The 25,181-nt window shown below is 35.4% G+C and overlaps 1 protein-coding gene and 1 long non-coding RNA gene across 2 annotated transcripts; one reads left to right on the forward strand and one right to left on the reverse strand.

Moving 5' to 3' along the window:
- Window positions 1-2,647: 2,647 nt before the first annotated feature.
- Window positions 2,648-5,181, reverse strand: LOC145120392 (pentatricopeptide (PPR) repeat-containing protein). Its single transcript, XM_079056219.1, has one exon. It carries the CDS (start codon window positions 5,175-5,177, stop codon window positions 2,793-2,795), a length of 2,385 nt encoding a protein of 794 aa, XP_078912345.1. The 5' UTR covers window positions 5,178-5,181; the 3' UTR covers window positions 2,648-2,792.
- Window positions 5,182-24,455: 19,274 nt separating this feature from the next.
- LOC145119177 (uncharacterized) lies at window positions 24,456-25,058 on the forward strand. The gene is made up of 3 exons (XR_013713711.1): window positions 24,456-24,545; window positions 24,677-24,778; window positions 24,923-25,058. It is a non-coding gene; the product is annotated as an uncharacterized LOC145119177 (long non-coding RNA).
- The last annotated feature ends 123 nt before the right edge of the window (window positions 25,059-25,181 follow it).

Genomic DNA, 25,181 nt, shown 5'->3' on the forward strand with positions numbered 1-25,181 from the left:
CTCTAGTATACACTAATTTTAAGTTGTAGGTGTTTGTTAGTTGGGAAAAGCAATGGTGATTATGGTGAAAAACGATGGTGTGGTGGTGAAAAATGATGGTGGTGGTATTGAAAAATGGTGTTGGTTTTATTGCTATAATCATAATAAACAAGAAAATTTAAACCAAATAAAAGCAAAAACAAGGATATTTTAGTCATTTCATACAATTTTAATGGAAAGGCATTGATGGAAACGAGAATAGGTACAAAAGCCGATGGATTTGCCAACAATAAAGACCACAAGCTTAAAATTTAAAAACTAGGATTAAGCTTGAAGATTCGTGTCAACCACATGGACCAAAAGTGTAACTTACTCTATATGAAATTGTATTTTACCTTTTTAATTAGTTATATTTGTCGAAGAAATACTTAATTAATAAATCCAAAGCGAGGCATTGGAATGTTTGATGGATTTAATCCTTGTTGTTATCCTTGAACGACAAAATAGTTAAATAAAATATTTATTTCTTCATTCTTGGGTTGTGCATGGACGGTATTAACTATAAAATTGATTTAAGAGATTTTTTTTTATGTCTTTTTGGTTTAAAATAAAGAAAAATCTTAACAAAAATGTTATTGTGTTATCAAATTTTATATTTAGAAAGAATTTATATTTACATACAATCATACATATATGTTAAATAACCATATGATTTGCATCATTTCTGATTTGTATTCTTGGATGAATCGTAACAAGGGTTAGTTGCCTTTTCAACTATTTTTTAATTATTGTTTAAGTATTTAACTTTTTTTTTAGTAACCTATATTACCGATCAAATGTATTACTATGAACTTATTAATATTACCGATTATAATTTAAGAAATTCATTTATTTGATCGTTAAACATGGTATGACACATAACTAAACTATTACATAAAACTACTCAATGGCCAAAACATTTTGTTTTCCAAGAAAAAGGAAAAAAATTAAATAGGATTACTTTAGAGTGGTCTAGTGACACCTTGACCTTAGGTGGTTGATATCCACTACACCCAAAAGGTAAAAAGGAACATGATAGAAGAAGGCATTGCTTGGAAGGTATCTTTTGAAGGCTCAACAACCGCATTTTGCTTGTTTGAGTTGGCTATTCACACTATTATCTTCTAATACCTAATTTAACATTTTGCCTCATACATATTTTTTTTATCTTGTTTTTTTTTTTACCTGATAAATTTTCAGTTATTCTTGTATTTAGTTAAGGACCTTCCTAATGGCAGAACTCAATTAGGCTTTTCTGGCTTCGGATGCTTCTAATGACATGAGGACCCAACCAATTGTGGAACTCAATGAGGCTTTTCTAGCTTCTAACTTATTATATTACACTACTGACTTATTTTGAAGCAAAACTGAAACCCAACATCTTATAAAACCACCGTCGTTATGTGTATGACCAACTTCCCATCTTCTTCCTTTAAGGCTAGAATTCTATATTTTATTTATGGGAACTAATCTATACGCAACAAATTTTTTTTTTTTTGTAATACACAACATTTTATGTTTTGAAGGGTTATATAATATACAAATTATACAATTCTTTAAAGCATAAATTGTTAAGTATGATAAAAAAATTGTTATGAAACGCCCTTTATTTATAAAATACACTACACCCACTCTCCTTATATCTCATTTCTAATTTTCATTTTCCCCCTCATGTCATGTAAATACATTTGTTAAAATTTTATATTCATTATTCCATTAATATACAAACTAAGCCAATGTGATAAAACTAAAGCAAGGACTTCTTTAATGTCAAATTAACGAAACAATCTTTATTTTTTCTAACATAAGATTGCAAATTATCGTATAAAATTAGATAATCATGACTTTTTTATTCAAAAAAAATGTTCGGATTAAACTGTAAACTGACCAAAAATATTGAGACTTTATCAGAGATTTCCCTAAAATCTAATAATAATATATGATATTTGATTTACAGATGATCGTTTGGGTTTGTGAGTCTAATCGAGTTCACTGATTGATTGAGCTCGGGTTGAGCTCATTTATCTCGTTCTCGAATCTTTCTAATGAGTCCAGGTTGAGTAATTCGGTTTGCTTGCACTCCTATGTCTAGTGAACTAGTTTTTGAATGACTCATTGGTTTAGTACTTTTAAATGGAACTTGCTTAAAAGAATAGTTTACAGGTAATTGTGCAAAACTTCAAAGACGTAAAAGGTTGACGAGTTTTCACTTTGATGAACGATGTAAGAATATTTGATATTAACTGCTTTGTTTAAACTTTGATTTCATAACCTTTGATAAAATTGAACTTGTTTATACAATAATATTTTAAAATGTTGGATTTTGGCCCCCTAATACTATTGTTGGTGTTATGCCTTGGATCCGACCCATCCTTTTTATGAGCAGAGTCGGTGGTCCATAAGTTTCTCAGTCCCAGTGAAAATAATAATAATAATGTCCGGTACTAATATGGAATAACTACAACAAACCGATGTTTGTAGTTGTACCATATAAAATTTTATAGAAAAAACTTTGATTTTTCTTTGAAAAACACATTCATACAAAAAAAACATGTACCATTAAATGCAATTATAGTTGTATCACACATGCCTCTAAAGACAAACAAAACATCGTAAATTTGCTTAAAACGATGTCTTTATGTATTTCTTACAAAAACCCATATACAATTACCATCAAAAACTCGAAAAACTTGAAAACATCCCAACAACTAATTAGTGGTTAACGATATTAAGATAACTACATTGTATTTTTGTGTAAACTACACATTAACATCCTACCAAAAATCTCCACAATTACAACTTCCATCCTTAAAATGATGAAAACGAATCGTATCCCTAACCGTTATTTCTCTCTTCATTATCATACTCATATACTTCAAAGCCGTATGACAATCAACACACACCCGCAAATTCTTAGTCACAAAAATACTTTTTCCTAACCTCAAACTAACATCACCAAAAGCAACTGCCAACTTCTCACTATGATACAAAAGAATATGCCCTTTTTCCTCTTCTTCAACATCTTGAAGAACAAAACCATAATCTCCATCATACCCTAATTCCTTCATCCCCACTAGCAATTCATCTAACCTTCTATTGATTAAAACCCACCATGGATGTGACTTATCTCCACCAACAAACATATGAACATTTCCATCTATTTCAATCCAACTACACCCCGGGCTTTTCTTCAACCCTTTCTCTTTCTGTATGACACGTGTACGTGCTGCATCATCGAATCTTTTTGCTGTGCTATAAATATTAGATAAAATCACAAAGTTTCCACTACTTTCATGTCCAAGAATTTGAATCTTTCTTGAAATTTCTTCACCTAAATTGAAATCTTTATGGATTCTACAAGCACCAAGAAGTGCACTCCAGATTCTCACATCGGGTGTTAATGGCATTTCAAGAATGAACTCATGAGCCTCACTTAAAAGTCCTGCTCTCCCCAAAAGATCAACCATACATAAACAATGTTCGATTTTTGGTGATATTTGAAACTTTTCATTCATGGAATAATATAAATCTTTACCTTTTTCAATAAGTTTTGAATGACTACAAGCCGATAAAACACAAATAAAAGTAACCCCATCTGGATTAAAACCATCTCTTAACATATTTTCAAATAATTTAACTGCTTCAAACCCTAAACCATGTATACCATAACCAAAAATCATAGCATTCCATGAGATTACATCGCGTGTATTCATTTGATCAAAAACTAGTCTTCCTAGATTTATTTTCCCACATTTTGAATACATATCGATAATAGCATTACAAACTTTAGTTGATTTTGTAAACCCTTGTGTTATTGCATATCCATGTCCACATTCTCCATGTTGTAAAGCTGCTAAATGAGAACATGTAGGAAAGAATCCAATCATGGTTTCCATATCAGGGTTGATTCTTAATTTCTTCATATTTTCAAACATGTTAAATGCGATTCCAGCATCACCATTTTGGACACAACCAGAGATGATTGAATTGAAGGAAACCGTGTCTTTGAATTCCATTTCATTGAAGAATCTCATTGTGTCTTGTAAAATCCCACATTTTGAGTAGAGTGAAAGAAAGGTGTTACTGATTGTTAAATGAGAAATGAAACCTAATTTGATTGAATAACCATGTATACACCTTCCTGTTTTAATGTTGGTAAGATTAGCACAAGCACGAAGAATGGTGGATAGTGTAACTGGAGATATGTTGCCATTGTTGTTGACTATTGCTTTGTTGAAAAGCTTCAATGCCTCCATGGATGAATCTTTTGCAACACATGCTGTTATCATAGAACTCCAAGTTACCTCATTTTTTACATTGATTGTGTCAAAAACTCTTCTTGTGTAATCAAGGTGTTTACATTTGGCATACATGTCTAGTAAACCAGTTCCAACAACTACATTGTTATTGAATCTATTCCTTATAGAAAACCCATGTATTGCTTTTCCTTGCATCAACTCACTAGCTTCCCCAATAGCTGGAAGAATGGCGACAATGGTGGATGAATTAGGTCTTAATCCCGCATCCTGCATTTCCTCAATCAATTTCATTGTTTTGTGGTACATTCCATGAAGAGAACTTCCTGCAATCATTGCATTCCACGCCACCACATCTCTGTTAGACATTTTATCAAACACCTTCCGTGCGTCATCTAATAACCCGCATTTTGCGTAAAAATCAACCAACGCGGTGCAAACATAAACATCGTCGTCAAGAAACTCATTTTTCACGCGATCATGGATCATTTTACCAAGTTCTATATCCTGTATAGCGGAACATGCTTTCAAAGCAAATGGGTAAGTGTATTTATTGGGTGTGACCCCGGATTGTGTCATTTCAAGATACAGATTGATGGCATGGTCGAAGGGTCCTTCCCAAGCATACGCTCTCATCAATTGGTTCCATAACAAGACGTTATTTTTTCTTTCTGGGTAAGGAATTTTATCGAACACTCTGTGAGCAAGATGAAGTTGGTGAAACGAAATGTAGACGCGGGTGAGTTTGTCGAGTATAATGGAGCTGTAATTGAGATTTTGCTTGAGGAAATGCTGATGAATTGTCTTGGCATTCGCCAGTGACCTTGATTTAATTGAACTTTCGAAAATTTGTAGGTAGAAGGTTGTTTTAGTTATGGAAGTTCTGCCTACAGCCGCTGCCATTGAAAATAACAGGACCTGCAGTCACCAGAGTTTTATTGCGTGTCCGAGACCATTATTCTTAAAAAAAAAAAAAAAAAAAAAAAAAAAAAAAAAAAAAAAAAAATCACTATGTACTACAATAATCGATTAAAGCAGGTCCAGTTGTTATGTTTTGATTTAGATAAAAATGTAAAATCGGTTCATGTGATTTATAAAAAATTTATATATAGCTATGTTTTCATTTAGATAAAAATGTAAAATGGTTATGTGATTTGTAAATATTTATAGATAGCTATGTTGATTTAGATAAAAATGTAAAATGGTTAATGTGATCTGTAAAAATCTGTATATAGCTATGTTTTGAATTAGATAAAACTATAAAAATGGTTGATGTGATTTGTAAAAATTTATAGAAATGAATTAAGAAACTTTAACTTTAATAAAAAACAATGTTTTAAATAACATAAGACATGACTTTGGCGGGAATGTCAAGTCTAAGTTTTTACGAGCTTTGACGAACCACGTCGTTAGTAAGACGTGACTTAAGACGACAATTTTGTATATAATTAATATTTTTATATGTATTTTCTACTATTATTTATTTTTTATACATATATGATTTAAGACGGTATTTTGTTAAAACTTGACGACAAATACAAGCATTGGAGCATTGACGAAGCCATTGCGAGTTTTTTAGAACCTTGATAAAAGTCTAAGGGGATGTTTGAGATAACTTTTTCAGCTCAAAAGTCTTTTTTTTATAAAAGAACTTTTTGTAAAAAGTCTTTTTCCAAAAGTTATGGTTTAAAATGTGTTTGGATGGTAAAAAGACAAAAGTTGATTTTAAGAAGTACAAAAGTCTCAAAAGTCACGTTTTTGTGACTTTTGAAATCAACATTTTTTCCTCTTGCTCAAAAGTTATTTAAAAAAAACTTTTTAACTTAGACAAACATCTTTTGCATTTTTTTGACTTTTTTGAAAAATGAAAAGTCAAAAAGTTGTTTTTAAAGCATTCTCAAACACCATCTAAAATAAAAAAAATTGGTCGTTAAAAATTTGAAATGACTATTTGATTTTTATTATTTCTTTTTCACATTTTTTCATTTTCTTATTTATATATATATATATATATATATATATATATATATATATATATATATATATATATATATATATATATATATATATATATATATATATATATATATATGAGACAAATCAAGTGAATATGTTTCAAGATAGACTTAATGGAATGATTAATTATAATAATTGTCAATGCAAGAGCATTATCTTTCATATTAGGTTATTCACATTTCATTCTCTTCTATTTCCATTTTTCTTATATAGATTGTTCAAAAATAAAGAAGAAGGTTGTAGCCATTTGATGTTTAAAAAAGCTTTTAATGATGAAATATGGTGTGGAGTCGAATATCATTGTAGTGTTCAATTAAATCGGATGAGCATATTATAGAAGTTGGAAGTTGCAAAAAAAGTGTTGCAATTTGGTTCATAAATGCTACTAGAAGTTGATTGAAATGTTGTTACACTCGACAAAATTAAAATGATACATGGGTTATATTTTGTCCGTCACTTGCTTCTCTATAACCAAGATTCACTTTTACATTTTTGTTTCCTTCAATTGTTATTTTGCTTCAAAAGTGTTTTTTTTGCTTCACAAGTGGCTATTGTAATTTAATTTAAAATATTAATTTTCTATCTATCGCAAAAAAAAAAAAAACACATTAAAAAATGTTTTTATATTGGTTCGTCTTTGTCATAGTGTTTTAGATTGCAAGAAAAATTATTGACATGTAGCAGTTGTAATTTTTATTGTCATAACTATGTCCATCACCTTATTCTCACCATATCCATAGGTTAAGCCAACATCTCTAAACTTCTAATTTTTTTTTTGGAATTCACAATATGAATTTTTGTTTATGTTAATTTTTAATCATTGTTATAAATGAAGAGAATAAAAAACGAATAAAAAAATATATAGTTAAATTATATATTTTATATTCCAATTCATTAGATGAACTTAAAACCAACGGGAAATCAACAAATTATTCGATTTCATTACATGTTAATCAAAAACATGTTAAATAATATTGTTCAAAATATTTCAATTTTATATATTATTATTTCATAAATAATGTTAATGTTATACTTATTTGCAAAACATATATTTGTCAAAAGAATAATTTTATAGTTTAAGACAAATCATTTATCTTTTACAATATTATTTTGGATTTTCAGTTTTTTTTTAATTATGTTCAATTAATATAAAACTTTTCAACTACTTTCATATTTACTATTAATTAATGAGTTGTTCAATAGGTTTTAATTAACTTAAAACTTTAATGACTTTTCTATTTTTAACTAATACTATAATTAATGAAAAATTAAATATATTTCTAATTTTTCTTCCTATCTATCTTCCTATCATTTTAGATGATGACAAATATAATAAAATTTTATTAATTTTATTAAAAAAAAAAATTAAATATCCTTCTATATTTTGTTCCAACTTATCTTCATACTCCTATAAAATAATGACATGTGTAATCCACAAATTATATTTCTTAATATCATTTCTTAATTTTGACATTTATCTTAATCTAGCGAGTAGGAAGATTTGTATCAACAAAAGGTAGTAAGAAAAATTAGGAGAATATTTGTTATATATATATATATATATATATATATATATATATATATATATATATATATATTGTAACACTTGAATCCTGATATGTTCTTATTTTGCCCTAGTTATAAAAGCATTGCATTTTTGGTCCTTGAGCAGTACGCATGGCGTATCACTTGGTACACGGGGAGTACATGGGAGATGTTGAAACCCTAATTTAGGGTGTTGTACCCTATATAAAGGCCTTAGGTCCTCATGGCTGGCCTCCTTACCAACCTCAATTGCCACAAAAACCCTAAAATCGATCCTTAAGTCCCTTAGTGGTGTTTTTGAGCTAGTAAGAAGTTTTGGGTGCTCAGTTTTGGTCCATGTGAAGGAAGTGGAGATCTTGAAGTTTTCTTGCTTGGTGGAAAGGCTTTGGATCCAGAATCATATTCTTTTGTGCAAGATTTCTAACGTATCAAGTTTAAACCTTGACTTGTAGATGTTTAGATCTCTTCATATTGTGCTTTGTTCTGCTTTTGGCCCCTTTTGGGTTGATGAGAGAGTGAAATCGTTTTAAAAGCTTGATATTGTAGATCTGAGTTTGTATTGGACTCCTTGAGCATAAAGGTGCAAGCGTTATGAGATAAATGGTTACATGCATGCATTAAGTCACTCATTAAGTCCCTTTTAAGCTTAAGAGCTTCATTTAGATATGCATGAACGTAAAGTTGGCAACTTTACGTGGTTTTTCAGCTCAAGAAAGTCAGAGCTATGTTTTGGGGTTATGTTTTAAACGATTAAGGTCTGAAATGAAGTTTTGGCTGAATGAGTGAGTACGTTGGGCGAATAAGCAGGTATGCTTAGCGTACAAGCCCTCAAGCTAGTACGCTGTGCGTACGTGCGGAGTACGCCTCGCGTACTCAGTCAGGTGGGCTTCGCTTAGTTGGGCTTCGGAATTGGGATTTTCTTTGGACTTAATGGCTTGCGGCCTTGTTGGGCCACCTGAATGAAAGAGATTGGATTAGGAAAATTTAGTGGACCTTAAGGTAGGGTCCATGGAAGGATTTGGTCCAATTTGGAAAATTTGGCCATATGTGGTCCTTGGATGGATATTTGATCTTTGGGCCTTTAGATTGAAAGTTTGGGTTTAAGTCTTGGACCAAAAATAGTTAGGGGTAAAATGGTCTTTTTACCCTAAGTGTAGGTTGAGGGATATAGTTTTGACTCCAATGGTTAATTGGGTGTTTTTGGTTATTGATAGCTTGGGGATTTGTCGGACTAGCAGCCAGGGATTTCAATGTGACTCAGCAGTGCGATGTGAGTTTCCTCACCATGTTTAGCGGGTCGAAGGCACCAACGCTGACCTATGATATGTTCTGTTAGATTACTCGTTGTCTATTTGACACTAGTATGTGTATGTGTTAGTATGTTACTGGGAGGGGCCCGATGATTATCCTGTATGCTATTATTTGTTATTATATGTGAATTGTATATTGGCGGGGTCCGTTATGCGAGTTAGGGTGGGGCTCATTATACTCATTGGGCGGGGCCTGTTATGCAAGTTAGGACGGGGCCCGTTATATTCTTTGGGTGGGGCCTGAAATGTGTTTTATGTTTGGTATGTGGTATCTTGGGGAACTCACTAAGATTTGTGCTTATAATTTTCAGTTTATGTTTCAGGTACTTCCGGTTCCAAGGGAAGAGCTCGGGATGACTGCATTGCACACACCACATGGTTTCCGCTTTTGGGACATTACTCTGATTGATATGATGTTTGATACACTTATTTTCATTTAGGTTGTATGGACAATGTTTTGGAATGCTGTTTTATTTAAATTAAAAATGAAAATTTTAGATTATATTTTTGGGACGTTACAAGTTGGTATCAGAGCCTTGGTTTGAGGGATTTGGGCACACTCTCGGGTGTGTCTGAACTCAAACCGAGGATTTGGTAAAGTATTTCAAAAATAAATATATTTTTTAAGAAAAAGGTTTTTCTAAAATAAGAAAGGGTGTGGTGCATGCAATTAGCTGAGCTTAAATAAGTTTTCCCATAATACCCCTACATGTTATCTGATATGCTTTGATCTGTGGATCTGTGAATCGCATGCCAGTTAGGGCTAAGTATCTGCTCAGTTTTTGCATAATAGAATGCTAGGAGAGATGCCTTTGTATGCCTATTGTGTGAGCTTGTAGACTTGCATGCTAGTACTGATAAAATAATGATACGATGGCCTATTTAGGTGATGCTTGGTTCTGATTACTTGATGCCCGAATGCTGCTTTCTTTGTGCTTCTAGGATTTCTAACTAGTTTCAGCTAACTAGTAAGCGAATATGATAGGTTAAATATTATGGGAACTAAATAATTTTAGGAGGTTAGGTTTTAACTCAATTGCACATCTCTTGTCTGAGTCTAACCGTTATAGTGTGAGACCTCTCATTCGAAGAATTATTTGGTTTTAGTAATATGTAATTGTATTCGTGAGCTAGTTAGAGGAAGTTAGAGAGAGTTCCTTATTCAGCTGATGACGGAGAGTGGTGTGGAGTTTGCCCTAGGGAAACCTAGGATGAGATCTAGTGTTGGGAGCCTTATCTATGAGGGGAAATTGTATGGATATAAAGTGACTTGGTAGAGTCAAGGAAATCCTTGAGGAAAGTATGGATAAATATGGAAGGTAGTATGGGCCCGTACTACTAAAAGCAGAGGATTCGTACTCAAGTCAAGGAGAGTTGCAATGAAACTAGGGAGCTTGTGGAGTTGTGATTCTCTGATATATATTTTGGTGCGCATTTTGATGGTTTGTCTGGTCTATTTTTTTTTTCAGTATGATGACATTGCGAGGCAGACCTATTGGTAGTTATGGTGCTGGAGATGGTTGGGGCTCAGGATCTGGAGCTGGGTAGCTAGAAGACCAGACGAGAGAGTTCATCTCGTCTGAGATTACACGAAGTATCGTTGAGCAGACTCTTGTGATCTTTAGCTCGGTCAAGGAGGGTATTCTGGAGATTCTAGATGGGCGGTTGAGCGCCTTTCGCGCAGAGGTTGTGGCTTTGGTTGGGACGCGTTCTTTGACCTTCAGGGAGTTTCGGGCATGTGGAGCTACGAATTATCATGGTTCGAGGGACCCGATTGCGATCAGGAGGTGGTTAGCAGATGTTGTTAACACCTTCCATACTATTCGTTGTCCTAAGGAGGACAAGGTCATACTAGCTTCCTGCCTTCTGAGGGACAGGGCACGAGATTGGTGGGAGGAGGTAGGACATGTGGTGGGTGATGATGTTGTTGATGTGATGATCTGGGATGATTTCTCGACCAGGTTCTGAGCTGAGTTTGCACCGGTGATTGAGGTGCAACAGTTGGCGCGAGAGTTCCAGGATCTCCGCCAGACTACAGAGACCGTGGCTGAGATCACCGTTATGTTTCGGGAGAGGGCACTTCTGGTTCCACAGTATGTGGCGGACGAGGAGATGAAGAAGGTCAGGTATCACGAGATGTTGAGGAGTGACATTCGGTAGTTTGTGAGCCGATCCAGCTGCAAGACGCTAGAGGATATGATAGCTTGAGCTAGGGAGAGGGAGATTGATATGGAGATGGAGAAGAAAAGGAAGCCAGATTTTGTGTCGAGTCCTGAGGGTTCGAGCAAGAGGACTAAGGTTGTTGATTCGAGAGAGAAGGGCCAGCATGGCCGAGGCCGCTACGGTAAGTGTGGCAGGTCGCATGAGGGGACGTGCAGGGTGGGTGGTTTTTGTTGCTTCAAGTGTGGCCGGACTGGTCATATTAGCAGGGATTGTACTGCTACCACCACCATCACCCCAGTATCTGATCTGATTTACTTTCATTACAATCAGAGGGGCCACAAGAAGGCCCATTTTCTGAGTTTGGCTGCAGTAGGACCGGTGTCAGCACCCGCTCCTGCGACTCTTCAGATTACTGACGGCCGCCAGGGCCGGGCAGACGCGCCTGTGGCGATGAGCAGGGCTTTCCAGTTGATGGCCGAGGAGGCACGTTCAACCCCTGGTGTTGTGACGGGTATGTATCTTCTCCTTATCTCTTTATTCATATTGAATTTCTTGCTTATGTTTATTTGTTTTAGTTTAGGATCGTTCCTTGTGAATGGTGTTTCTGCATTGGTATTGTTTGATTTGGGGGCTACCCAATCGTTTGTATCGCTTGCGCTGAGTAAGAGATTTGTTGGAGCGCCTGGGGAGCTAGATTGTCCTCTTGATATTAAGATTGTTGATGATTGGATGGTTCGGGTTGCGAGGGTTCATCGGGGTTGTACTCTCAAGTTACTCAGTGAGCAGTATCCGGTTGATTTTGGTTCCCATTCCTCTGTGTGGGAACAAGGTCATCGTGGGCATGGATTGATTGAACCCTAATGGGGCAGTGATTGACTGTGAGCAACATTTAGTTCAGGTTCGGACCCCAAGTGGGGGAGAGTTGGTGATTCATGGGGAGAGACCGCAACGTCGTCCGATTTTGTGTTCTGCGGCGAGGGCCAGACGCTATCTTCAAATGGGTTACTCGGGTTATGTCGCCTATGTCATGGATACCCGGGATAAGGGTAAGGCGACCGTGGATGAGATACCGATTATGCAGGATTACCTGGATGTATTCCTGAAGGATTTGCCTGGGGTGCCTTCAAAGAGCCAGGTGGAATTTAGGATTGATCTAGTTCCAGGTGCGGATCCGATAGCCAGAGAACCGTATCGGTTGGCTCCTCCCGAGACGCAGGAGTTCTCTACACTGCTGCAGTCACATATCGTTATCGCACCTCTGGTTACATATCGCTATGCATTCCTTGGAGTTTTTCTGGTAGCGAAGCAATATGCTGTGAGGGGACTAGTAGGCAGTACTGAACTATTCGACAGGTAGATTCATAGTTGCATGTGATTATGTGCCTACTTGATTTCTTGTTTGTTTATATGTTGACATATTATGGCGGGTTAGGTTGAGGCGATCCTGCTTTGTGTTGTAGGAAAAGATACGAGGTGCGGGTTAGGTGTAAGCCGTTGGCACAGAGGCTCAGGAGGAGTGGTTGGGTTGAGGTAACATACCAACATACCCGGAGCAATCTAGCCTTTGTGGTCGTGGGCCTGAGGGCAATCCAATATTTGTGACTGTGGGCCCGATATGCGTGCATTGTATATGTATTGTGGTGTGTGATATTTTGGGAGGACTCGATTTGCTTCGTGCTTGGCCAACTGTTTATGTTTTACAGGTATAATCAGTGATCATGGGAAGGCGAAGGCGTGACTGTACACATTCATCAGAAGCAATGAACATTCCACGTTTACTATATTACTTTGATTTTTAAAGAATGTACTTTGGAGCAATGGTTTTTCTTAACTTCGATTTTAAATATGTGAAGTGTTACCTTAATTAAAAATGAAAAATTTTGATGTGAAAATGGGACGTTACAAGTTGTTATCAAAGCCCTGGTTTGAGGGATTTGGAGACAGGGTTGTATTGGAGGGTGGGGCGGTATGGGCGATGACCCATAGCCTCCAAATTTCTAGGGCTTTTTTTATGTATCACTTGTATTTTTATATATAAAAAAAACATTTGTTATTAAGTCGTCGCAAGCAGCAGAAAAAAAAGGAAAAACGAGATTGGAGAAAAGATTGGTGTGAAAGACGAAGAAATTCCAACCGATTCTTCAGGTTTATAAGCAATTAATCAATTTTTTACAGAAAAAATTACTACTAAAGGCCCCATTTTTTTATTTTTTCCGGGGCCTCAAATCTGCTTGAATAGGCCCTATTTGAAGGAACATTTGCGTGAATACAAACTCAAACTAGGATCTGAGAATTTTCACAAAACGCTTTTGAAAAAAAAATTTGTAATAAAATGGTTAGGTTAGGGACATGGGCTCAGTCTCTTCTCATGTTCTTGGTTAATTGTTGGCTTTGGATCGGTAACGTGGGCCTCTAACTTAACCTTGGTTTTATAGGAATATGCAATGTGTACAGTCAGCCAGAGCCCAAAGAGGAAAGTGATTCCAAAATACCCATACTTGTTTTATATGTTAAAATTTGAACTTGCTGATATATGAATTGTTAGAAATGCATGCTAGTGGATAAGCTAAGGTTTCTGTCAGGAACTGCTAGATAGTATTGACATATTTCTATGATGCTTTATGATATAGGGAATTTCTTGTTATATGTTATTTGATTCTGTAATTTGTTAGGTGTATGATGTATAGTTGTATACGGTTAGTATTATCTGGCCTTAGAATGATTGACTTAGCCTTATTTCTTGTTCCTCATTTGGTTGTGGGCTTAGGGTAGAGTCAGTTATTCGACTGTCTATCTGATCATGTATTGTGTACAACTAGTATGCACAAGGCAACCAATGGTACGGGAGCATGATTGGGGACTATCCTAGGAGGAGTACTTGGGGCCTTGGGATGAATTATGAATTGACTACAAATAGGTGTGGAAGGTAGTAAAGGCTCGTACTACTGAAAGCATAGGATCCGCATGAGAGTCAGAAGGGATATCGAGGCTACCAAGGAACTAATAGGTAGAGGCATGGTGTGTTGAGCAATGTTTTTTTGTTGTTTGACCTTTTCTGTTGTATATTTCAGTATGGTGGCTATCAAAGGATTGGGATCAGGTGCTGGTGGCACTGATAGGACGAGTCCGGGGGATGAGGAGATCCATGGGATCATTGCTGCCAAGGTGGTCTTGGCGATCAGGGAGGTGATCCCGGAGTTGTTTGGGTCGGTTAAGACTGTGTTGATTGAGGATTTTGACTCGTGCTATGCCGCTGTCGTGCATGCTGTCGCTGCCACAACTACTACAACTATCGTCGTGGCAGGACTTCATAAGGGCGAGACGATACAGTATCGGGAATTCAGTACTACGAAGCTCTGGAGCTTAGAGGCTACAAAGACCTCAATTATCACTTTGAGATGGATATATGACATGGAGGGATGTTTTTACACATGTTTGTGTCCCGAGAACCAGAAAGTGAAATTGCGCAAAATTTCTTTGTTGGGGTACAAAGGATAGGTGGGAGTTTGTGACCCAATGCTTTTCGCATGCAAAGCAAGCCACAATGGCTTGGGAGCAGTTTCTGGAGATGCTCCATGCAGAATATGTACCACTTATGGAGTAAGAGCGACTAGGATAGGAGAACCTGTCGCTCAAGTAGAAAACTGAGTCAGTGACAGAGATCACCAAGATGTTTACATAGAGAGCCCTCTTTTTCCCAGAGTATGTTGCTTCCGAGCAGGTGCACATGTCGTGATACTTGAGTATGCTCAAGACTGAGATTTGAGAGTTTGTATTGAGTCAGCCATATCAGACCTTGACCGAATTGCTGTCATGTACCAGGAGGTGGGAGATTGAGTTAGAGATCTAGAAGAAGGAGGAGAGGATAGTGTTGGGGCATTTTCATCTGGCGGCCAAGAGGTTAATGTCTGTCGAATCGAGTTTAGGACTAGTTCAGGGGAGGAGTTCTGAGTGTGGAAAGTGTTGGGTTTTGAGCATTCTAACACTCCTATGGTGTACATGCAACCCTATAAACCTTGGATCTATGTTTTCTCTATTATACATGCAAATATTAACTATTCCAAGGTTTCATCCTAACTAGCATATTATGAAGCACCTATACTACAAAGTTCTAGTTTGATGACATACCTTTTGATGTAGATTGATGTCTTCAAGCTTTAAGAGCTTAGCCCCAATAGTGTGGAAGCCTCAAATGGAATCACAAATCACCAAAACACCTTGGAAGAACTTGAGAGAATATGTATGCACACTAAAATCGGCCCACTCTTATTTTCACACACTTGTGCCAATTTTGTGAGCCAAGGACCCCTTTATATATTATGGAGGATTAGGGTTACATCCATGTAAACCCTAATACCCATGACCTTTCATTTACATAGGATCCATGGGTTAAAAGCTCCATGGACCATCCATGAAAGCTTAGCCCAACCTAAATGAACTTGGCTCATTCCATATATATAAGAGTCCATATTTAATTAGTTCTTTTTGATCACTTAATTAATTCTAAATTAATTCTTGATCAATACTAATTAAATAATATGATTCCATATTAATATATTAGAACTTATAATATATTAATATAAATCATAAATATACTATTCTCAAAAGACTATCCATATAAATTGTGCCGGTGAAGTGCAACCCAAATGGACCATGCCGGGTCGGGTCAAGTACATACCAAATATAGTTATGGACTTAGACATTAATCCAACAGTCTCCCACTTGGATAAGTCTAAAACTATTATTGAGTATGACTTCAAAACCTAACTGGCAATCGTAGCTCTTAAAGCCGCTGTCGAACTCTGACCTTGTCAATGACTTGTCCATTAGATAAGGGATCATATATTCCTCCATTCTAGATATCATATGGACTGAGACATGGATTATAATCATTCTATCTGTCCATTTGTTGTTTCCCGATTTTCGATTTATGATGACTGACTGATTGAACAAATCAAATCAGTCCTGGCTTGGCCAAGCACTCACATGTGTCATTGCTAAATCATCGAGGGGCCCACATATATCGCTTTTATCCCGAAGGTAAAAGGAATGGATAAACTTCGACTCATATGGCTTGTTCTACTACTTGTTGAATCATACACAAAGGCACGTTTTATAACATCGAGTTACCAAATGCGTTTTCGTGCAATCAATGTATAACCAACTCATAGTAACAACTCATATCTCTAGGTTTGAAGAATATATAAGAGATTATCGTCTCATGATCACTCGTGATAAAATCCATGAAGTGATTCAAATGAGCGCGGGTTGAATCCAATACTCAGAACTTATGAGCACTCATGAGTGTTGTAGCACCACTTTGTCCACCAACTTGGACCTCTACAAACCAACCCATGACAGTCTTGATTCATATCTACTTCCAACATATGACCGACTGTGGATGGTTTGAATAACTTTATCATTCAGGAAGAGCGACTTAGTTATTCTGGAAGTCAAAACATGCAAAGTGAAACACAAGAATAAATGAATCAAATATGGTATCAAACCCTATGAATATAAATAAACACTTTTATTTATCACCATACTGATTACTCATTATTCATTGTTTCGGTTTTATCAACTTTATACCTGAATTAAAAACAGTAGTTGTCCCATGCTCCAAGCATGTACACTATGTTTTTCTTAAACAATAGCTTTGCCATACACCAAGTATGCACTCTATGTTTGTCTATGATCCTTACTTTGTGAAATAAACCAATTGAACATAATTTCAATGATTCTAATTTCATACTCCCAAATCCTTATCGAAAAATGTGAGAATTTCAAATTCCTATCATTTATCGAAATCTGTTTAGATTTTAAACTTATATGCACTGACCCTCCTGTAATGAATATGTACAAAGTCACAAAGACTTGTCAACAGTCATTATAAGGTATTCCAATGGAGATCAACTCCATGGAAACTAAGTCTCATATTCAAAGTACATTGCTTTGGACATGCTTCTTGCATTAAGTTTTCTAATCTTACATAGATAACTTCCACCTATGGAGAAAACTCCATATTCTCATTTTGACTACCCCTTCTGAACAAGAGTTGCCTCTTTTCAGATTAGGTCAATATGATCCTTCCAAAATTAGCACTATACTTCCAACTATCCCTGAGCAACCAATCTTTGGTAAACCTCAGATTGTCCTTGCCAACTGCTTAATCATTTTAGTCATATCCAATTCTAGACCTTTTCCCTTCTTAATGCCTCTGGGCATTTGGAAAAATTTAGAAATGACAAATATTATAGCACATGCATTCGATCCTGTACCCAAAGCAAATGGTACACGATTCATGATGTCTCACATAAAGACATGATTCTAGACCAGTCTTTTGCTACAATATTTTTATTTGCCATGTTTTCAAAATTTGACTATGAAGAGGGATGCCGTAATCATAATCGAATTTTGAGAACGCAATATATAGAATTTCCTTAAGTTGAACCAATCCAACATGAAATTCATATATATATTCTTCACTAAAGATGATTAAGGTCTCAATCTAAGCCTTTAGAACTGAAATGAAGTATATCCTCTCCCTTAATTATAGCAAAACAACTTTTTCAATCCCTGCAGCCTCACGAATTGAAACTTTTGTTTTCTATAATTAACATTGCTAACTTGCAACACTAACAATAATTATCATGCTCCCACTAATATGATGATTATTAGCATAACACTTATGCTCCCACTAGCTTTGACATGTACTCAGAAATCAGCTGGACTTCTAGAAATCAATACTTTATTGACTTTCTTACCAAAGTTCAGATTTCTGATACGAGATGCTTTGATAAAACTTTATCAAAATCATACACCTTTCCTTAGATAGCATGCATGTGTGTCTAAACAATTTCAGAACTATGAAAAGGGATGTCGTAATCATAGTCTCAATTGTTTAGACCTTTTGCCATCTGCTTCAAATCTACTTGGTGGAAGTGTTTCCTCACCATCATTTTCATGAATCGGAGAGAAACCTTATGACCCTTAGATTTTATGGTGTATGTGTTCTTATCCATGTGAATCGTCAAAACCATAGTCACAAGACAAGGATAATGACAAATCCAAACTCATATGGACTGAACTTATGCAATCTTAACTTCTTGCCACCTGGCAGTACAGGGCCTGCCATTGCTTCCAAGTTGTTATGCAACCAATTGAGAACTTTCAGAACTCCTATGCAAAGCCAACTTTAACTGGAATGGGCACAGAATATGTCAACACGATAGGTTATAAACCTCAAGTCGTGTGCTAGTGAAGAACCTCAGGTTTTATTCTTAATTAGTTCTTGAAATTCTTTTTAGGATCTTTAAGACTCCCACTATCCTCTTGACATATAAGACTATCTTGCCAAATATTCAAGAGATAGTGCGGATTCTTTATCAAGACAAACACTTCACACAATTGGCCTTAGTTGGTCTTTGTTTTATCCAAAACATCACAACTTACCAATTTCAAATGTACAAGAGTAGGACACTTTTACTCTTACATTTGACAAGTGTTTTAAACCTTTCTTTAAGATATGTCACTCAAGTTACAATCTTGGAGTATGACTCTAAGAATTGTTTTGGAATGAAGTATGACTCATCTTCCTGATCTAACCATTTCAACAATTCATGACTCCTCTTCTTAGTCATAAGAATGCACTAAGATGACCTTTAGAGGACTAATTGTGATATGATTTCTAAATCATTAAGATGATCACAAACATGATACTAAAGTACTCTCCCATCTTTTCAGATTTGAGAAACTTTTATCTTTCTGCCTAATTTGATTCTTCCCATTCGTTCTGCCATACATTGAGACTTTTCCAATGTTTCAGAATTATACTTAAACTTGTAAGTATAACCATATTTACTAAACTTTAGTAAATCAAATAGTCTTAACAAGCTTTGTGGTGGACATGACCAGTGCACAAGAATGTGTACTCGATCCCTTTAGTCCTTCACTTGACTCACACATCCATGTGAATAAGTAATTAGTCTTGATTTTCCAATGCTTGAAAGTTCTGATTCATCATACTATTCAACTTGCATGATTCCAAGTTTCGGTCCAATTGAAACTTGGGCGATGAGGAACTTTCCTGATTTGGTAAATTTAGACACTACCACAAATGAAAGAATCAAATATATTTTCCAATATTGCTGTTAGTGGAATCATATAAGCAACAATTTTCCACAAATGCCATTGTAAGGATACTTCAAATAAATAAAATTAAACAATTTTCTTTTATTTTAAAACTTTACGGAAAAATTTATCCTTACAATCCACATGGAAAATTGTTGTTATCTATTCCTTAGCAATATATCATAACTTGTTAAGCAACTGCTCAAAATTGTGATGCGATCGAAATCCACCTTCGCGATCAGAACCAGCATATACTTCCTTTAAGATTTCTCTCTATTCTTTGATTCTTAAAACATCAACATGTGACCTAGTCACATCATGTAATGAGGATCTCATAATAGAACTTAACAGAGTTAGATAATGGGCTCTACCTCATGTAGAGTCAAACTTATTGACTTTAACATCCTTAGGTAAATTTGGCAGCTTTGCAATCAACGCCCCTTCCTTTGGCAAAATAAACATATGGACCCTTTGGTAATGGGACTATCTCAGACTTAGCCTTTCTCTTTACCATTTGGTCAACCGGGTTGACTATGGCCAATCCCTTTCCATTGGGAAGAGAATGCTTTTTTCTGGATTTCCAGTGTCACCATTGTCACTGTCCATAAAGTTTTTGGGTAGTTGATCTTCTAATCAAATTTGCTTTACTATCGTTCCAAATCATTGCTGATTCAGCAGCACCAAGCAAATAGATATGATCATTAAGGTTCATGTCATAGTCTGTTTCATAGTAGTCCCAAAGGAACTCACTATGTGACTTAGAAAGTGATGGAACATCCAACTTTCTCAAGACTTTGACACCCAACTCTCCCGACTTGTCAATATGTGACTTCATCTCTAAGATGTGATCACACATAGACCTTGCTTGCCATTAGAGCTTAAGTGACCTTGAACTTGTGGGTTAGGGAGAACAATTGGAGGAGGTGGAGGAAGAGAAGTATGACTTCCATGAGCCAAACTCGGGAAGTCATATTCATTAGGAAAGCTTGGTTTGGGAAGATCATTGTTGTCTAAACCAGACATCAACAATGGGAGAAATTCACGTAAAGTTGATTTAAGTCCTTAATATAACACCCAATATGATATATTAAGGCTAGGACCCAACAAACTATTTTATAACTTGGAAGAGGGATGCCGTAATCCAAGCTATAAAATATTTGAAGGTAGGTGAATGACGATTCACCAATTTCCACCAAGATAAACGAAATGTATTATTAGGTTTTAATTGGTTTTGAAACTCCTAGATTCTTTTGAGATTCATTGAACTTTTCAATGGCATGTTTCAATCTCGAGTGTGCCCTTCAGGTTTTGTGACTGGGATGCCGAGGATCACAAAACAAGGTGTGAAGTAACCATGCAAATATACTTGGTACCCTTAATATTTACCCCTCAATCGATGTGCCGCTTAACCACGCACGCTCCAACGATACTATGATAAACATTAAGTTACCCTTTGCCTACCTTGTTAAGTCCATGTTAGTGTGCCGGTTAACCACACACGCTCCACTAACAGCTTAAACAAAGTGCAAAGTGTAATTTCATGGATTAGCACCTTATTCACATTTTCCTAAGTAACTAAGATTGGGAATTTATAAGTGTTTAGTTACTTAGTATTTATCATTATACTTATAATGAAGGGAGAATTATAGTCCTTGTCCTACCTGTTCGGCTAACGACCCTCCACCGGTCAAGGAAGCGGTGAGTGAGAGTGGACACCCATTAAACTGCCATTTTATAGGCAGTAACCTTATACCCCCCTTATAGACCGGCTTCGTGAATGAGGCCTACTAATGGTAAGACGACTTGCTCTTATACATATAATATATTAAACTTTTAATATTATAATAGTATAAGGGTGTATTTTAGACATTTAAAATACTTGGTGGTTTAATCTATTAATTAAACTAGACTTTTAATTTAATTAAACTCAAACCATATATTTATGGATTAATAATACTCTTTTAATTAAACGCTTTAATTAACTATTAATAAAGTGCATAAGAGTTAATTTGAACTATTCAACAAAACATCATAATTCCAATTATTAAACTCAAAATTAAAACCATTTAATTAATTGTTTAAGTTATGAACCCAAGAGTTTTAGAATTCAATTCTTTTTTTCATAAAAAACTTTTCTCAAATTCCAAAACTTGAGGGCAAGTTTTGTAATTCTTGAAAACCTTTGGATTCCATAACTTATGGAATTAATGGTGTTTTATTATGAAACTTTCCATGTTCCATAACTTAAGAACAAGTTATGGAATTCTTTAAAACATTAACACCAAATTTTGTAACTCCATAAAAACTTTGAATCAATTTTTTTTTTTAAAAAAACTTTCATATCCATAACTTATGGAAGTTTCAAAAACCCTTAAGATCACAACTTTAAAAAAAACTTTTGAGCTCCAAAATTTTATGACAAAATTTGTAACTCCTTAAAACATTTAGATCAAACTTTTAAAACTAATAAAATAATCATATCATTTTATCTTTTACTGAATTTGACCTAATTCAACTCATATAACAAATGATTCAAATTTTACAAATAATTCGTTTTTCACAAAACAAGTAATTATCTTAAAATTTGACAAACGTCATGTTTTTTTTTTCTTTTTTTTTTCCAACTTGAAAATAAAACATTTGCATCAATATAACAGAAAACAACCCATGGCTCTGATACCACTGTTGGGTTTTGAGCATTCTAATACTCCTATGGTGTACATGCAACCCTATAAACCTTGGATCTATGTTTTCTCTATTATACATGCAAATATTAACTATTCCAAGGTTTCATCCTAACTAGCATATTATGAAGCACCTATACTACAAAGTTCTAGTTAGATGACATACCTTTTGATGTAGATTGATGTCTTCAAGCTTTAAGAGCTTAGCCCCAATAGTGTGGAAGCCTCAAATGGAATCACAAATCATCAAAACACCTTGGAAGAACTTGAGAGAATATGTATGCACACTAAAATCGGCCTACTCTTATTTTCACACACTTGTGCCAATTTTGTGAGCCAAGGACCCCTTTATATATTATGGAGGATTAGGGTTACATCTATGTAAACCCTAATACCCATGACCTTTCATTTACATAGGATCCATGGGTTAAAAGCTCCATGGACCATCCATGAAAGCTTAGCCCAACCTAAATGAACTTGGCCCATTCCATATATATAAGAGTCCATATTTAATTAGTTCTTTTTGATCACTTAATTAATTCTAAATTAATTCTTGGTCAATACTAATTAAATAATATGATTCCATATTAATATATTAGAACTTATAATATATTAATATAAATCATAAATATACTATTCTCAAAAGACTATCCATATAAATTGTGCCGGTGAAGTGCAACCCAAATGGACCATGTCGGGTCGGGTCAAGTACATACCAAATATAGTTATGGACTTAGACATTAATCCGACAGAAAGTGCGGGAAATTTCACGATGGAAGGTGCCGATGTTTTGAAGTTCGTTTGAATCGAGTATTAAGAACGAAATCGAGAACAGAAGGTGTAAAGAACACAAATGTAAATAAATTATGTTTGGCTCAATTATCACGTTTGAACAAGTACATGAACACCAGAGAGTAAAAGCACAAAATCTCAAAAGCTTTTTCTCGACTCCTATACTTACCCTATTTATAGGGTGATACAGACGCGTACAAAAAATACATATGGACTAAATGTTTAAGCTTCAACCACTAAGACTGCCTTACGTAATACATGCATTCGAGGTGGGGGACTTCGACATCGACACTACCCAGTCCTAAATGTACTTCGACACCTCACTATATATTTCGAACCTTACATCTTTTACATGTAGCAGGTGTGTAACCAAAGGGCATTTAGGTAGGGATTGTAGGCACAGTACGCGAGTTAGTTTCCATTTCCGTCTGAAGGGAACATAAGAGCTCGTTGTCCCTTTCTCGTTTTTGTCTAGGTGTTGGACCCTACACCCCTAGCTTGGCAGTTACCCGACGACATTGTAGGGTAGCTAGAGTTTTGGGAGCCGAGTTTTGAGTTATCGGTTCTTGGATTTAGTCGGTTATTGCAATGTTGGTATCCTCTGTATCTTTCTGTTTATGTTTTGAAGTTCAGTTGTAATCTTGGATGACCGGTTGAATGGAATTGTTTAACTAGTTATGATTTTATTTCAATTTCTTATTTATGATTGGATTGATTGTTATCCTCGGAGTTTGTGCATGATTGTTGGAGCTCTTGAATGTTGTTTAAGGGTTCAAGCCCTCTTGTGTATCTAGATCTCAAGGGCGGGATCAAGTAGTAGAGTTCAAGTTCATCTGGGATTTTGAAGGGTTTTAGAGAGGTTGGATTCGAGTATATTCCAAGTGGGAGAGAGTGGAGACCTAGAAGTAGGAAGACCTTATGCTAACATTCAGTTCTTAGCAAGATTTCTTTGGTTCAAATCTTTCGCGAAATTGTCTAATCTTCCGATTTCCATGTTGGGGTCATCGCCAGTTGTTGCATTTCCTTTCAGATTGTCTTGGATGTGCTTGTGTTAGTAATTCATAGGGTGTCTTCATGCTTTATGGATCTAGAGTGTTAGGAGCCCAAGTTGAGGGTTGTGAGGAGGGCTTCCTTGTATGTTCTTTGTTTGATTGGGATTTGGAAGTCTGAGTCACGACCTAAAGGCCTTGTAGGGTTAGTTAAGTCTTGCTGGTTTGGTGTGTGTTTATGTTAGGCTGCGAGCGTTGTTATTGGTTAGCGGATCGGGGGTAAGCCCGAGTGTTATTAGTGGTTAGCATATCGGAGGTAAGCCCGAGTGTTGTCACTACATTAGCAGATCGGGGTAACCCCGAGTGATATTAGTAGATAGCAGAGCAAGATCGTTTTAGTCAGGTGAGTATATGGATTAGTTTAGTGTACAATCAAGGGGTTTTGTTCAGGTTTCGTCTGTGAGTATATGGATCGTTTTAGTCAGGTGAATATATATATATGCTTCTCTCTTTTACTTGTTGAACCAAATGGACTTATATGTGGTTGTATAGATACTTGCAATCTTAGGCTTGGATAGTCTACAAGGAATCAAGCTGGATCAAGGCAGCTGTATTGATACCTGTTGTACTTTTTGCAGGAAGGTAATTAAACTTTATTATTATTATTATTATTATTATTATTATTATTATTATTATTATTATTATTATTATTATTATTATTATTATTATTACAAGTGTAACATGTTTTGAGTAAATTTTCATTCCTTCTACAGCCCTATTACAAGTGCATACGTGGCTCTGCAGTTCTTTAAGTTGTCACCAGAAGAATCATCAAAGGATCCATTATATTTTGTGTTGGTGAGACATCAAAAAAAGTAAAAATCACGATCACCCTTTTGCATAATTACATTACATGATATCTTTCGAGGGACATGTCTAATAATGATAAGAAAAATTAAAATCAAGTAAAAATGTTTGCTAACATGCTTGTAAGTTTATTATATATTTGGCTTATATAGGGATGCCATGGGATACAAAAGGGGACATTCTGTTTTAATTGCAAAAATAATCATTTCTGCACTAGGCTGCTTGATGCTGGGAACTTTTATTTATGTGCTTATCGTTGATGGATCTCCATTCAATGCCACTGTATTATCAAGGCACCATTTAAAATTTCCCTTTTATTTAATTTATGTAAAAACGTGTAAAAGTAAATGCTCATATATAGTTGTAAATGCTCACAGGTGCATGATAGCAACAACAACCGATGTCTATTTC

The sequence above is a fragment of the Lactuca virosa genome, chromosome 6 (assembly GCF_052849685.1).
Source record: "Lactuca virosa cultivar CGN04683 chromosome 6, Lactuca_virosa_CGN04683_v6, whole genome shotgun sequence".
NCBI lineage: Eukaryota > Viridiplantae > Streptophyta > Magnoliopsida > Asterales > Asteraceae > Lactuca > Lactuca virosa.

Coding starts and splice junctions, on each gene's coding strand:
- LOC145120392 (XM_079056219.1), bottom strand. CDS start 5,177: ATGGCAGCGGCTGTAGGCAGAACTTCCATAACTAAAACAACCTTCTAC.